The following is a 16634-nucleotide window of genomic DNA, read 5'->3' as shown; positions in this document are numbered from 1 at the left end:
CCAGGAAATTAAGGCTGTATGTGTGACAGGGAGAAGCTAACCTTTGATCTGAGTAGCTAAACAGCATAGAAGTCCTGTCACAACAACAGTGGCCTTGAAGCTTCCTATCTTAACAAGAACATACGGAGCTTAACAGAGGAACCACCTTAGGAGACTACAATGAACAACACCTGCTTGGTTTTGAGAGTGGAAATTGAAAGACTAAAGAATTCTCAACTCTTAAAATATGTAACAAGATGGCATCTGAATTAGGATGGCAGTATCCTCATGATACAAGTAGAAAACAGGAAACTGATCTGGATAGGGGACCCCTCAGGCTGCCTGCATGAGACCACCTTGCCCAGGCCCGCACTGGATCCCATGGCAGTGTTCTGCATCCCAGCTGAGACACTGATGATCCCGATGACTTATGTATTGCATAAATTCATGACAGCCTGAGACAAGCAGGTATTTTGGATCCCTGAACGTTTGTGGGTCCTGTTGAAGGTTATAACCCTTTATGTATCACTTGTTTTTGTTTGAGGTAGGGCTTTGCTTTTGTTCTTAGCTAGGGACCAGCTTCAGTTCTAGGGAAAAAAAAAGTGTAGGCAGATTGCAGTCTGGACTATAAATTAAAAGAGAGTTGAATAATTGCATCCTGTCTTACTGGTACAGTAGACTGGCCTCTGCTAAGTATAGTATATTCACTTAAAAAGGGGAGTTATGTGAAAAAAATAATGAAAATACTGAATATATATATTCAGTAAATATCATATTTGAGATGAAAAGCTAAGTAACAAGGAAAGCAGGAAGTTGTTTATTTTAACTGGAGAAGTGCATGAGTTTATTAGGACTAAAAGCAACTTTTTTTTTTTTTAATCCAGCTAAAATTATTGATATAAATAGGCTGTAATAAGCTATACTAGATACAATGTAAATGGGAATTAAAGGCAGAATGTTACAGGGACAGAAAGCTGGGGAAATTAAGATAACTAATTCTTCAAATATATTAAATGCAAGAAGGCTACACATTGCTTTCTTTGGTGTATTGATTCTTATACTTGATCTTGCATTGACTGAATTGAACGCAAACACTTTGACACAGAAACAGTATTTTACATGTAAAGGCATATCCTCCAATAGACAGATTCTGCACAAAAGCAGGACTGAATGTAAACTGGACTTAAAACCAGAGAGTTCTAAAAAAGAACAAAATCCCTGGTATGTATTTTGACTTTATCTACAGTGGCTAAATATCTCAGTGTTTTCTATAAGTGTGCAAAATGGTGCATGCAATACCACATGAGCTATCAGATTAAGAGCAGCAGGAAAGTGCCACTTCATTGCATGTGCCTAGTTGTGGTTATTTTGTACAGGGCATGTACCAACATGTAATAAAAACCTTTGTCAGAAGTCATAGTTCTACTTTCAGTGGAAGGCAGAGTAAAAAAACCCACATCATTTCAGATGACTTATTAGGACACTTGTTCAGAAGAGAGGTGACCTTTGTGAAACAGAATCTTCAGCTTGATACCTCTTAACGTGGGGAAAAATCATCACAGTGGCTTCTGAAAACATCGCTTAACTCCAGTGGATTTCCTAATGCTGTCAAGGACTCTTAACAGTATGCCAAGTCTGAGTTAAATTTAGGTACGATGAAATATTTTGCCTATCTAAAAACCAGTAGACTTTCACAATCAAATATATAAATTGTTCTAAATGAAATTACACTATGGAGATCAATACCATCAAGATACCAAGAGCATATTCAAATGGAAAACTCTCCTTGACTCTGTCGTGCTTTGCACTTAGCACCTTCCTCCTCAGGAACTCAGAGCTCTCAGTATGCTAATACTAGTGAATTTAGCCTCACGACATCCAGTGAGGTAGGTAAGTTTACCCCCATTTCACAGATGGGAAAACTGAGGCAGAATTCTGAAGTGACTTGCCTAAGGTCCTGCAACTTGTCAGTGGCAAAACCAGGAATATAATTTTCAGAAGTTCAGATCCCAGACCTCTGTCCGGTTAAAGTCCCTCCCTACTACCACAAAGCAAGCAATATGCGCAAAGTTGGGGTTTTTTCCCTCCTACTGCTGCCGTAGTCCTGGTGACACAGAGGAAGTGCATGATTTTTCCTGATTGAATTCCCGCTTTCTTTGGCAAAAAGCACCTGATTCTGTCAAAGTGCTATATTACGCTCTTCACAGAGGCGTTTCTTCTGAGGCACAATAAAAAAAATGGTTTCCCCATGGCAAGGAGACTGTACAGCTCCAAACGGAGTCTTATTTTTTGCAGAAGACCTGCTGCTTGGCATTCTTCACACGTTCTTCCTCCTTCAGGTTCTTCTGCCGCGCATGTTTGCTGGAGATGAGTTCCACGTGTTCTGAGGGGAACCAGCCTCTCTCCCGGTCTGAAAGTTTTACTCCTTCCATCCACCCTGAGGTGTGGGGAAAAAAGCACATCAAGAGGCAAAATAGGCAAACATTTTTTTCATTCTTCCAAAAAAAAGCCCCCTCCAACAACACCCAAAGATCCCTTTTCAGCTTCCAAATAAAGTGTCTTAATGAAGATGAAGAATATCTTCATCCACTCAGTCCAAAAATTTGTAGAGGCTCCTTCTGAAGCCTGACTGTGTTGTTAAAGCTTTACACTCCCAGAGTAACTTCCTCCTACCCGTAATTTAAGCTCATTCTGCTCACCATCATTGCTGTACTGCATAACCATGATGATATCTGCTTTCTCCAAAGCCAGCTCATCGTTCTCCCGAGCCTTGTAAGTCTTTATGCATTGAACCTGTGGTGCATCTGAAGGGGGGGGAAGATCATAATGGTACACTAAAAGGCAATAGTAAACCTGTGTGTATCAGCCCCAGGGGAGGAAGGGGATAAAGGACTGCCCAAACACTCAAGAGCAGAGAACTGGAAAGGAGACTACAGGCCCTCTACTTAATATGTGCAGTAAAAATTGGTAAAATAACTGGCAGAACTCAGCACCGAGGGAAAGCCTGTGAATATCATTTTTATTTATAGAAAGGCAAGTGTTCTGCCATGCAATCGTTCTGGGATGTTCTACCTCACAGTGATAGAATCCTTAAGGTTGGCCACGACCTCTATGATCATCAAGTCCAGCCATTGACACTACTATGACCACTAAACCATGTCACAAAGTGCCAGATTCCACGTGTTCTTTGAACACCTCCAGGCATGGTGACTCCACCACTTGCCTCGGCAGCCTGTTCCAATGCTTCACCCCTCTTTCAGTAAAATTTTTATTCCTCATAGCCAATCTAAACTTCCCCTGGTGCAACTTGAGGCCATTTCTGCTTGTTACTTGGGAGAAGGGACTGACCCTCACCTCACTACAGCCTCCTTTGAGGTAGTTGTAGAGAGAAATAGGATTTCCCTTCAGCTTCCTCTTCTCCTGACTAAACAACGCCAGTTCCCTCAACCACTCCTCCTAAGACTTGTTCTCCAGACCCCTCACCAGCTTCGTTGCCCTTCTCTGGTGACTCCAGTCCCTCTGAGCTAGCCCACCCCCACTACTGTACTAGTAGAGTAGTCTCACCAGGGCATTCCAGGAGGTCCAGTTCTCCTCGGGGAGGGGCCAAAGCAGAGATCCACCTCAGCTTCTCACTGCTGTAAAACATCACCAGGTAGGTGTCAGGATTGTCAGTGTGAGGGACAGCAGCCTGATGACTGGAATGGGGCAGAGGGGTGTACAGGTTTGCTCACAGGAGGGTTCAGGGAGGGGTGGGTTAGAGGAAGCAGTGAAAGTGGAAAAAGGGAATGAAAAAAGGCAGACACTCCCATTTTGGGAGGCTGATGGTTTGACGTAACATGCTAGTATTGTACAGGCAGCTATGATGAGAGAGGAGCAAGGTGGTTCATTAAGAGCTTGTTATGGTAAGAGGATGTTTTTAAGTCCTCTGCTCAGCAGCTGCATTTTGATACCTCAGCATTTAGGTAGCTGAGGGACAACCATCAGGCTCCTAGGAGGCATCTGGCTATGGTAACGGGGTATACTGAGGGTAACCTTCAGCTCTTACTGTGTCTCTGTACGAAACATCCCTGGTAATTCTGAAGTAGAAAGAGACGAAAAACATTTTTGTTTGTTCCATGCAGTTTCATCTCGCACTTCTCCCCACGCACATCTGAGAAAGCAGCATGATCAAACACAACAAAACGTCCACCCCTGCAGATAAAGAGGAAGAACAAAACAAGTTGTGAGTTTTAAGGTGATGAGGGTTACAAAACTGAGCCCATTTTGTTTTCTGAAATCAGGAAAGCTTGTAATAAGTCTACCTCAGGCACCTTAAGCTCTGTTCTTGCTAGAAGTCCCAGACAGCCAAAGAAAGAGGGGACTTAATGAAGGGGGTAGAAATACCAAGCTCTGTCCTGTCAGAATTTTACTTGATAGCTTACAGCTTAAAAAGAAAACCACCCTGCCAAAACCTCAACATAACCAACCAAGAACCCTTAGTTTCTTGACAAACCAGTCATTTGCACATTCATGAATCTTCATACTGTCTCTTTGGGAAGAAATTATTTACCAAGTAAAGCTAGAATAAATGGTTATTATTAAAGTGTTTCACATTATAGAGGTGGAAAGGCAAAACAGAAGTGTCGCACCAGGGACTAGAAGATATCAGTATATTCTCATATGTTGTAATTTAGAGTAGGGAATATCAGATTCCACGTACTTGCACAATACTCACATAATGTAGGGTTAGGAGAGTGACTTGACAAATGCTGCCACTTGCTGGCAGGCAGAGGGAAAGGACTCTTTCACCAAAGCACAGACCCAGAAAGAGAGAGGTATTTTAGAAGGGGCAGAAGAATTGTGTTGAAGCACTCACTCCTTTGGCCGAGACAGGAGCAGACAGTCAGTGAAAAGATGTAGGTAGATGGGACGGGTGGTGACTTTCCATTTTGGACTCAGAGTACTGTAGTCCAGTGCTGTCAACTCACCACACTTCACCAGTCGCCTTGACTGTGAGATGAGTGGGAATATCTGCAAGACAGGAACATTTATGTCAAACGTGTATAAGGAAATCAGTATCCATGAGTTTTGGATCTGCATTTTCACCTTTCTCTAGAGGAAGCGTGCTTCCACGTCTCCAGCTAGACAGGTGTTAAAGTCATGGTAGGCACCTTCAGCCGAAGGCTGACACAAACCATTAGGCAAGGGAAAACTAAGGATAAGCTGACCTGTGTATGATATTCTTGCTCAACAGTTTTGTGTATATTGGAGAGGAGCACAAAAAGTAAGCTACAAATGGCTTTGTGAGGAGAGAGAGAAAATACATTAAGTTACAGCAAGGCCCAGGGAATGGATGAATTCACCTTGCACTCAAACTCAATCTTCTGGCTGAGGTAGATCAGCTCTTCAGTGCTCTTCATGCGCTGGACATTTTCATTGCAGTCCTTGATGAGCTGCAGAGGAAAACAGACGATTGGTGAAGTGGGAATAGAATTGTCTGGTGGGATCAGTACTACTCCCAGGAGCCCCTCAAGAATCGATCTTGGTGTAAGTGTCAATTCCTTAGGCATTCTCCTGCAAAGAGTATTTTTCCATGCGAGGATACTAAACTTCTCCACACCTTCTTTCTTAAGGAAGGTATGAAGTCTCTGTAATAACTATTAACTTTGGGATACTGGGGGGAATACGAGAGACATCTCTCTCAGGTGACACAGGTGATTTGGAAGCAGCTCTTATTAGATGCTCCACTGTGATCACAGGAGGCTGATTAGATAAACATCAGCTTCAATTTTCCACAATCCAGAGCTTGCAGCCAGTGCCTGTGAGGACAGGACAAAATGGAACAGGTACTTAATCGGCCTGTAAGCTGCTTACGTAACCACCTGAGGTGATATATAACAGTATAACAGTGGTATAACAGTGTATATACCAAGCATAACAGTGACTCAGAGGTAATTCTGGCTCGAGCACTGCTGGAGTCTAGGGATTTCAGTGTATGACGTCTTGCCCAGGCTCCTCAGAGTGCAGTGTTTTGGGAGCTGTGCAGCACACAAGTGCGGTCCTAAGAGCTTTAAGGAGGCATGCATCATGTTGAACTGATCTTTAGGTTTGTGGTGAATAGGGGAGAGGTTGCAAAGGACAGGAGGACACACCAAAAAGGTCAAATCTTCACTAAACAGAAGAGGAGCTAGCTAAGAACAAGTCTACCTTATGCTGCTGTGCAAATTTTAGATAATGAGTTGTCCCACATGACTTTAAATCTTATCTCTGTAAGAAGCGGGATAGAGAAGGGATGCAACAGAGTAATGTCCTTGCCATGAATTTTTTTTCTTTAAAATTTTTAAAGAGCAAGATTTTCTTGCAGGGACTAAGGTGGGAGTTGATCCCTAATTAGAGACAAAGGTAAGGAACAAAAAAGGGGAATGGTGGTTAGGTGATTGGAAAGAGCAAGTCATAAATAAAGGAGTTTGATATCATCAGTGCAGGTTCAGTTGCATCCCAGATGGCTCCTGCTTTAGTGTTTTCTGCTCACAGCTACTACTGCACATGCAGCAGAGTCACATGAACACACTAATCTGTCACTCACAAGGATCAATGACCATGGCCCTCAACAAAGGTGAGGATCAATGAGAAAGACTGGGCCACTTTGGTGCCCTGCAGCTGTGTCATGCAGCATGGCTGTGAGCAATCACAGAGTATCGTGAGTTGAAAAGGACCCATGAGGATCCTGACTTCACACAGGGCAAACTAGAAGTTAAACTATATCTAAGCGTTGTCCAAACAATTCTTGAATAGTCATGCTTGGGGCCACAACCACTTTCCTGGGAAGACATTTCCAGTGCTTGACAATGCTCTCAGTGAAGAACTTTTTCCTAATATCCAAGCTGAACTCCCCATGACACAACTTGAAACTATTCCCCTGTGTCCAGAGAGGAGATCAGCACCTCACTTTCCACTCCTGGTCATGAGGACACTGTAGACAGCAATGAGGTCACCCTTAGTCTCCTCTCAGGTAAACAAACCTAGTATCCCCAGCCACTCCTCATAAGTCTTGCCCTCCAATCCTTTCACCACCTTTGGCCACATTCCAATATTTTTACATCCTTCTTATACTGTGGAGCCCAAAATTGTGCACAGTACTCAAGGTGAGGCCACACCAATGCTGATTATAGTGGGACAATGACATCTTTCAACTGGTTAAGCAACACTGTGCTTAACGCCCACCAGAATATAGCTGGCTCTTTTGGCTGCCAGAGCACGTTGGTCACTCATATTGAGGGTACCATCAGCCAAAACCCCCAGATCCCTTTATGCTGGGCTGCAGAACAGGTTAGTGGCCTTACCTTTTCAAGTGCATCATAGGCCTGTGTTGCTTGCACTTCCTCCTCAGACCCAGGCCGAGTTCTCTTCAGGATATTCTGTGTGAGAGAAGGTGTTTTTCATAATGCAAACTGTGAAAGCCAGGCATATGTATTTGAGAGGGGTGGGAGAACCAAGGAGACACCAGGATGCCAGCATCAAGGGAAATTAAAGCAGTGGTAGGTTGTGAGATGTGGAGATAAAGGGCCAGAAATCTGAGGTGCAGAATGTCACTCATAAGCTACATTGCACAGGGCATCCCTGAAAAATCCAAATCCTATTATCTATCACATACAAATTACATGGAATAGGAAGCAATCACTAATCCAAGGACAAACAGCCTTACACACAGAATTGTTCTTTGCCTGATACTCCTTTTCAAAGAACAGGAGATACTCCTGTTCAAAGAAAGCCTCAAATAATCAAAAAGAAGAATTTCATAGAAAGAGCTCAAAATCAACTAATTAGGGACTTGTTGGTTCTCAGTCCTGTTAGTGAACATTGTAATAAAAGTGTAGAGACAGGCTGCCTTCCAGAGGGCAGTCAGGGAACCTTTGCTTTGTTTTCCTAGCAGGAAGCCAAAAAAGTTCAATAAAACATAAATCAACATGTTCTGACAAGACTCCATACATTATGTGTTGAAGTATAATTGAAGCAGTGTTGTAACAAAGTCCTAACCAATATACAAACTGCATTGCCTCACACAGGCTACGATATCCAACTCGTGGCACTGGTCTAAAGCATAGCAGGCATTTGTGCAGTGACAAACGGGTTTGGTTTTGCAAAGGCATATTCACAATATATGCAACAGGGTGGCTTTAGAGCACTTTGCCAAACTTGTCACAGATGCAACACCAAGGGCTGTATGCAGTCCTTCCACTCAGCGCTTGGAGCTAGCTCATACTTATATGATGTTCAGACTTGAAAAGGGGTCAGCTTGAGCATAAATGTAGGAAAGCAGAGAATCACCACAATTACCTGTAGGAGGAGTTTGAGTCGAGTGATGCGCTGGAAAGGGAGGATGAGGAAGGATTTCAGTGAGAGGCGCTGGCACACTGGATCACTTTCCAGTCTCTCCAGGACTTGCTGGAACCCTGCATTTCCATTTCTGTGAGAAAAAAAGACATCCAGGCATCAGAGCAAATAAAGAGTCTTCCTAGTATCAGATTTCATGAGTGCTGGAATACTCTGAACAGTCAGATTTTGTCCCTACAGCAAGAGAGGTCAAGAAACTGCACCATTCTGCTGAGGAAGAACAACTATGGGTTTCTAACAGCTATAAGACAGCAGTAGAGAATCATGGAATGGTAAGGGTTGGAAGGGACCTCTGAAGATCATCTAGTCCAACCCCCCTGCCAGAGCAGGATGACCTAGAGTAGATCACACAGGAACACATCTAGGCAGGTTTTAAAAGCCTCCAGAGATGGACACTCCACAACCTCTCTGGGCAGCCTGTGCCAGTGCTCTCTTACCCTTGCAGTAAAGAAGTATTTCCTCCTTACACTTAGGTTGAACCTCCTGTTTTCCAGTTTGTGACCACTGCCCCTTCTCCTGTCACTGGACACCAATGAGAAGAGTCTGGTCCCACCCACTTTAGATAGTTATAAGCATGAATGAGATCCCCTCTCAGTACAACTGCACAACAGTACAATTATATCTTTCCTCTTTCTGCCACAGCCCTCTGGAACAAAAGCTAGAACTAACACCTCCATTTCAATTTCCCTCTCTCAGAAGGGTGCCTTTCACAGAGACAGTGGTGGTTTGAATCCTTCTCTTAAATGGCCCAGCTCCAGGGGCTGTGTTCAGGGTCTGGAAACAGCTTCCTGCCCTCTCCTGCTATTCCTTGGAGGAGCTGCCTTCTGCCTTGATGTCTCCTCTTAGACACAGCCACCACCATTTAGTTTTCCATGTTGGGCAGTAGCATGGCTAACGGTATGAGAGTGGTACCAGCCACAATAGCCAGTCCCATATGCTTGAAGAGATGGGGAAGAAAGTTGTAGGCCCAGTAGATGTTGCCCTAGACAATAGGTCCTTTCTGTGTGGAACTGAGCTTTCCCCGAAGGGAATCAATTGCTAGAGTAGATTTCTCACAGTCAGCAGCACCCAGAGACAGTGCCTGAATGTCCTGTTGGGAACAGTATCTTCTCCTGGAACCACAGTAGCTTCACTGGAATTGGGTTGTTAACGAGGGGAAGCAGTGAAAGGAAACCTTGCTCAGGACTGGGCCCATGCCTGGTTAACGCTTAGTTGTGCCACTGGGTACAGAAGGCAGCAAGAGGTGCTCCATTCCACCACCCAGAGCTAAAGAGACCAACAGTGTTCTCTGGCCCTAGGATTTTCAGTCCACTTTAAAGACTCCTGGATAGCCAGTTTAAGCTTATTGAGAGCAGTTGTCTTTTTCTTAATTAAGGAATCACAGAATGGTTAAGGCTGAAAGTTTCACTTGAAATTATCACTTTCCAGTTCTTAAACCATTATCCAGGACAATCATATCCAGTCTCTTTAGTAGAGGGCAGACAGAGAGAATAGCCTTCAACAGAATCAGATATTAACTACCCTTTCCCTTTCCAATGCTATGAGTGAGGAATCTGCAGCAGCAGCTCTGTCCTGCTGTCCCAAATGCCACTGAATTGAAGAAGGTTCTTGCCCGTTGTTCTGGCGCTCTAGTGTGAGCACTGTCCAACAGCCTGTACCTGCAGCCTTCCCCATCGTTTGAAAGATTGAATATTTGAGGTGCAGCAAGGAAGTGAAGGGAAAGAAAGGTGTAACAAATGAGGAAACTTACAGTAACCGCTGGAAAGTTTGCTCCTGATACGTCTGGTTTGTTACATATGGTAGATACACCCTGCGGAACTCAGGGGCATGTTTCAGAGCCACATCACACACATGGAAGGTGAACATGTCCTCCTCAAATTTCTCCTCCAAGTCAAAGAGGAAACTGCAGCACATGGTTGTGGTGCCATAGAAGAAGGAAATAATGTAATTTAGTAAAGCAGGAATGGCCTCAGTCTTCCAAAATCCTGACAGCCCACAGAGAAGCGCAAGACAGCTCTTTATTTCTAGAGAGAGCATAATGCCTGTACAATGACAATTTACTGCTAGATATCAGCAAGGAAGAGCCAGAGGCTAAAGACCTCTATTCTAGAGAGTTCATAATTGTAAAGGCATAGTCAGGAAACAACTGAAAATTAAGACATCACCAGAATAACCATGCTAGTAGGAATGGAAAAGGTAGAAGCAAACTTTACTAGCTTAGCAATACATGTAGCCAAGCCTTGCAGCAGAAAAGCAGAACAAAATCGTACAACGTAATATGATTATTAGCATGTGGGGTCATGTCTACATTTTATGACTTAGGCTCAATTGATTCATGTTAGGTTCTGTCAAGTGATGGCTGTAACTTTTTTTTTTTTACTCTTTTTTTTTTTTACTTTTTTTTTTGTCAGCTTGTGCAGCTGCTGCTTTTGTCTTGCATTTGGCAGGAGCTGCATTTGGTTCAGGCTCAGGTCTAGTTACTCAAGTTGTAGTTGAAGTAAAGAGCACATGGCTACAGTGGCATTTTAAACATTTTGATCTCCTGCAATGAGCTCTGTGCACAATTGTGCCATAATATCTGGGATTTAACATCAAGATTTACACTGCCCTGTCAGCTAAAAAGGCAAATGTTCCTTTCAGGGTAGTGCTGGTATGCAATCACGAAATGTTATGCGTGTGTATCTGCTGTGAAGGTCAGTGAACATGCAGAACAGGAGTGAGAGAAGGAAACGATGGGCTGTGTCTGTCTTATTTTGGAGGGTGTTAATCCTGGAAGCAAAGGGCCATATCTCACCTGGCGCTGACATCACGTACATCATGAAGGCGGGAGAAAAGCCACTGACGCTCTTGATTGGTGAGCATTGCCTGGAGCTCTGCTGATCGCTGGAAGTGATCCACTGCCACATTTAAACTGCGCAGGTATGAAGCCTCAGACATTATCAACTCAAACTTGGCCTTGAGAGATGAAATAAGGGAGCACAGCATCAGTAGTCTACACAAGTAGAAGTGAGGAATCTTAAGGACAAGAGACAAGGGGAAAAGCAAGAAAATCTCCTAGTACATGATGTAAGTAGTGCATCATTACAGAAGTTGAGCTTTAGGAATGAAAGGCAAATATGCCATTAAATGCAGCCTTTCTTTCTTTAAAAGAAGACGTGCTACAACTAAAAACAACTACCTGCTCTCATTTTGCTTTTTATTCCCCCTCAACTCCACTTTCACTAGGTTCCCAGTCTTACATGATCACATATATTTTCCACTACCTGCATCACTTGCATTTTAGTCCTTCATCAAGTTTCCTATGCTGTTGGTTTTGCCTCTTTCTCTGGGTTCTCCCATCCACTTTTCAGTTCCTTTCATTTTCCTTATCCAGTTTCTCTATGTGCCATTTTGCTGAACCCATACATCTTCCTGTTTCCTCTCAGCTCTGAGGTTTGGCAAGTTTGGTAAACTCACACTCTATCACAGGAACTACAGTTCACTGTGGTTATACTAGCATCTCTTATAAGCATTTGTGTGAGAGAATGCTGGAAGTCTTCTACTTTAATATCCTATTTTGTGTGGAACACGCTCAAAATTCCTTGTTCCATTTCATTCCCATTTCCCCACGTCTGTTTTCATGAAGTTACTGGTATGGTCCAGAGTGTGTCCTTCAGTGCTCCTTTGCTCTACACTTCTGAACTTCAGCACTGTACTGCTTCATAAGCACTGGCACTACATCTCCATACTGCTTACATGGGTAAAGGAGACCCCTGCATTCAGACACCTGCATTTCCACATCAGAACTCTTGGTCTCCACTTTAACCATCCTCTCGGACTCTTTTCTTGACTACAGACCACCCATCTACCTCGTTACATCTGTCCATTACCTCTTGCAGCTTCTGCTCATCACGGGACATATTGAGCAGCATTCTGCTGCCCCGTACCATGGGGATGTCCTGCCAGAGGGATGCATTGGATGAGACTGACAGACGTTGCAAATATGAGTCCTGGGGAGATAGCACTTTCCTCCGCAGCCTTGGGGAGCTTGGGAAACTTGACTCTATATCCTCTGCGAAAGAATCCACTCTCTTCTGGCTTTGAATGGCCTTGTTCAGAACCACATCACTGTACTCCTGATACAACAATCTTGCTGTGAAGAGAGACACATACGTTTATACTTTCCATAGAAGCTACTTGACCTCTCCTTCAATCTGGAGAACACTCTGTAACTGTCTCAGATTAGGATAACTGAATACGTTAGACTACATGAAACTGCTATAAAGCAAGGCTCACCAGCTCCCTGAATGTACTGCAGGACTTTGGTTTCACTGCCTCCGCTGAACACCACTCTCTAGCACTACTTCCTTGCTCCCACGTGGCAGGAGCCCCTCTCCTTTGTGCTCACCGCAAGGGCGAGAGATGATGGAGGAGACAGGGCTGCCACTGCACTTCAGGCAGAAGTTACTTACAGGAGTTGATTAGTTTGGAGTGCCGGCGTTTGAAATTCTCCATTGCATCTGCAGGTTTCTTCTCTCTGTCAGGAGACAAAGAGTGAGTGAAGAACACAGTGCCAGAGCTGGCTTATCCAAATCTCAGTAATATATCCACCACAGCAAGGACCTCTCTTTCCAACAAGCTCATGCTCCACATGCTTTACTTAACAAAGAACAAAGTTTGGCTTAATGGAAACACTGTCCTAAATGGACAGAAATACTCTTGTTGTAATGAGGTCCCCTCCCAAAGGGCATAGACCTAAGTCATTTTATTATAGTTGTCTACTCCTTATGGTCATCTTTCATTCCTCAGGAACAATGGAGAGCATCAGGTGTCTGTGCTATGCAGGGATGGGGACAAATTCTGAGGGTTCTGTGAGAGACTTACCGCAATATAACTGTTTCTGAACTGACTGGTGGTTCCCTGTGTGCCTTGTGTGCTTCTTCCTCTGAAGGAACAGAAGGAATTTCTGCATATAATACAGTAAGAAAGTAAACACAAAAGTCCATTTTTAGAGTCAAGCTACAATGCAAATGATACACAGATACCACTTACCTATACCACCCACCTAAGCAGTGGCTTTGCATTGTAGCACAGGTGCCCTCTTGACCTTTTTTTCTGGGTCAGAAATATTCCAGTTTTAATAACCCTGGACACTACTCTACATCTGTTACTTAGCCACTCTTGCTTTTCATACAAAGAAAAAGGCTAACACTTTTGGAGATGGCAGTACCTCTGAGAGTTCCCCTCTCCAGCTGCCCAAGCGCAGACACTGCCCTGGGGCCTTATTTGGTGCTTCCTTTCTGCTTTCAGCAGCTTGGGCCAGGCATCGGGAGGAACAACAGACCCAAAGTCATGTCTAAAAGCCTTAGACTTTCTTTTGTGGATATTGAGCCCCAAAAAACTCTCAGTGACTTCTGGGGTAGAAATGCTGGACATCAAAGTCACTCCTGTGAAGAGTCTTTGAAGGAATGTGGCCTGTTGTAATCCACTTCTGACATTTATGTACTATGTGAGGGTTCACAAACTACTGCTTGAGTCACCTTCCGATTATGTAAAATGAAGGAAATGTGGATTTTCCTTTTGTTTTGTGAGAGATATTTAATTAAAAAGTGCAAGAAAATTCTATATAAAATTCATTGGAAGTAGGAAGAGGAAGAAAGCCCAAAGACTGAGCTGCAGATATGGGTCAAGGAAAAGACAGTACTGTTGCCTTGAATGTTTTAAAATTTGGAACCAAGAATTTATAGGTCAAACACACGAACACATCTTGATTCAAGTGCTGCCAAGCCATTTGCACCCCGTCATGCTCCCCTCCTTTTCCTCTACGCCAAAAATCCAGCGTGTTGTGGTGCTTGGAAAATGAACTAAGAAAGTGCTGAGAAGAAGCAAGTATGTTTAAAGATCGCGTAAGATATAATAACCAACAGACATGCATATTGACTGAATGAGCTGCATTACAGAAGACATGTTTTTTCCATTCGCGATGTAAGGGATTCAGCTTCTATGCAAGTTGAGACCTTGGATTTGGCAAATTTGCAGTCTTATCTGTAATCTCAAATCCTACATTCTCTGGAAGATCATCTTTTTCAGGAGGTCAAATTGGAACCTAAAGGTGGCAGTTGCAAAAGAAAGGGAAGTAGCAAATAAACAAGGGACTAAAATATATGGTAACAGATACGGGCTACTGAGGGCGTGTGCATGCGTTTCTCTTGCTGCTTCGAAATGGGCTACTGCAAGTGCAGCAAAAGGCAATGTCCATACGATGGCAGCAGAGGTGACGAGCAGAAGCTTTCAACTGAGCCCCACCAAGAATTCACTCTTGCAGGTAGGCCACAACAGCCCCTATTACTCAATAAAGGTGACAGATCATTAAACGTGGAGAAAAGGACAAGAAGAGAAACTGGACGCAAAGCCCAAGGGGTGCGGGATCCATGAAGTAAGACAAGCTCTCTGTTGCAGGTTTTGGTGTGGAACAAGGGAACTGAGCTCCGGAGGAGAGCCCTACTCGAGACAACAAGCTGGACAAGCTGGTTACAGGACAGCAGAGAGGAGCTAGGGGAGAGCTGGGAAAGGGCAGTTTGGGGGCAGCAAGGTGACTACATGGCTGGGGTGAGGAGTTTTACCAGAAAACCACAAAAGCAATGCCAAGTTCTCAGCTCTCCTATCACTAATTTAATGTAACCTTGTGCTTTTTGTATCTCCAGTAAGTTGGAGGAGGGGAAAAGAAATGGAGGAGAGGACTCACCCTGCAAGATGTCTGGTGGTACTGATGTCCTTTTCAGGCCCTGACGGTGCCAGTCCTTGCTTTTTACTCGTCGTTTAATTGGGTTTTCTTGATTGGCTCCTGGCTCCTGTGCAACTACCCTGATCGCTTTTTTGTCAGGCCAACTCGATGATTTTTCCAAGGGTGAATGTCTGGGAATGTTCTCCTTTGGCTGAGCTACCAAGTGGTGTTCTCCTCCTTCTTCCAGCCTTTGCTTGGCCCTCCTCTCATCTTGTGTTTTCTCTGTGACTACCAATGGAGCTTGGGAGTTCTTTATGTCCACATCAAAGATGCCTGCTTGTTGGTCCCATTGCAGCTCCCCTGAGAACTCCTGCTCTTGGTAGGTCTTTCTGGTGGTTGGTGGTGATGGAGGGCTGAGCTGGAGGAAGTGGATTGGATTGGTGAATGCTAGCATTGGAAGGGGCTGTGCAGAGTCTCTGCTCGTGGAGTCTGTGGATGTTATCAGACTTTCCAGTGAAGGCCAAGAAGAGTGGTCAGGTGGAGATTTTCCACACTGTATATCCATGTGCTGGTCCACTGTTTCACGGCTGGTGTCAGAGCAGCCAGTGAACGCTTCAGTTCCAACAGCAGAAAAGCTTTTGGCCAACAAACTGACCCCTGAATCATCAGAAGTCTCTGTATCATGGGTACCTGAGTCACCAAGATCCCACTCTCTAGTTACTGCCACAAGGTTACCTTTCTCTGCTCCATCTTCTCTATCAGAAGCAGAGGCCACAGTGTTAGAATCAGACACAGAGGTGGCAGTCCGGAGAGGATGGCTCACAGTAGGGTGAACGGCCAGTAACTTCTTATCGTCCATACCACAGTTGAGATGTGGTCTGGAGCAGGGTACAGGAGCCAGTGGCTGGTAACCTTCAAGGGCTGGAGGTTGAGCAAGGTGATTTGCATTAAGTGCAGGGGCCTGAGCTTGCCTGGGGCTTTGGACATGGGAAGGAGGATGTGGAAGCAGTTTGGCATCAGGCTCAGATTCCAGAGGTAGGCTTGAGTGGGACACAGGGGACAGAGGTTGTTCTTGCTGGTTCATGGCAAGGACCGTATCTTCTTCAGAGGGCCAAGTTAAGGTGCTCAGGACACTCGAGATCCTGGATCCAGGCTCCTTTTGGTTTAAACTGCAGTCAGACTGATCAAGCAAAGGCATTTGTTGTGCTTCATGATCCACATTTGCTCCCATTTCTTCTCCTTGCATAATGGCACTTTTTTCTCGTGGGTTTTGCTGAATTGTCTCCAAGTGGTTCAGGGGAGTGGAAGTCCTGCCTGGTGGTTGAGGTGGTTCCAGAGGCCCTACAGTGGTAGCCACAGTCCTCCCATCCTCAGGAAGGCTCTCCTCTAGAGGAAGACAGCTTGTGAATTAGACGGGTCACTGAGGTCTTCATGAAAGCCTTCCTGAGAAGTAAGGAGTTCATGGGAAGTGCTGGCTTCCGCTGGATCTGTACTTAAAATAGCAGTTTCCCCTGATGTTGGGTCCTGCACTTGTACAGAAGCACCTTGGTTAGCTGGCTTCTCTACAGAGTCTAGCAGT

The 16634-nt window shown here is 44.4% G+C and overlaps 1 protein-coding gene across 1 annotated transcript; it reads right to left on the bottom strand.

Annotated features, from left to right (window-relative positions):
• Positions 1 to 2231: 2231 nt before the first annotated feature.
• LOC104278318 (rho guanine nucleotide exchange factor 5-like) lies at positions 2232 to 16301 on the bottom strand. The gene is given in 15 exon segments (XM_009875254.1): positions 2232 to 2416; positions 2679 to 2783; positions 3544 to 3614; positions 4025 to 4043; positions 4046 to 4170; positions 4835 to 4989; positions 5322 to 5411; positions 7302 to 7376; positions 8296 to 8425; positions 10103 to 10255; positions 11147 to 11307; positions 12222 to 12484; positions 12804 to 12868; positions 13216 to 13297; positions 15077 to 16301. Coding segments are annotated over 15 exon segments (2874 nt in total). The 3' UTR covers positions 2232 to 2261.
• Between the last annotated feature and the right edge of the window lie 333 nt (positions 16302 to 16634).

Source organism: Apaloderma vittatum, unplaced genomic scaffold (assembly GCF_000703405.1).
Source record: "Apaloderma vittatum isolate BGI_N311 unplaced genomic scaffold, ASM70340v1 scaffold23558, whole genome shotgun sequence".
Lineage (NCBI taxonomy): Eukaryota > Metazoa > Chordata > Aves > Trogoniformes > Trogonidae > Apaloderma > Apaloderma vittatum.
Note: the sequence above shows the minus strand (reverse complement) of the source record. Positions and strands in the feature narration are given on the sequence as shown.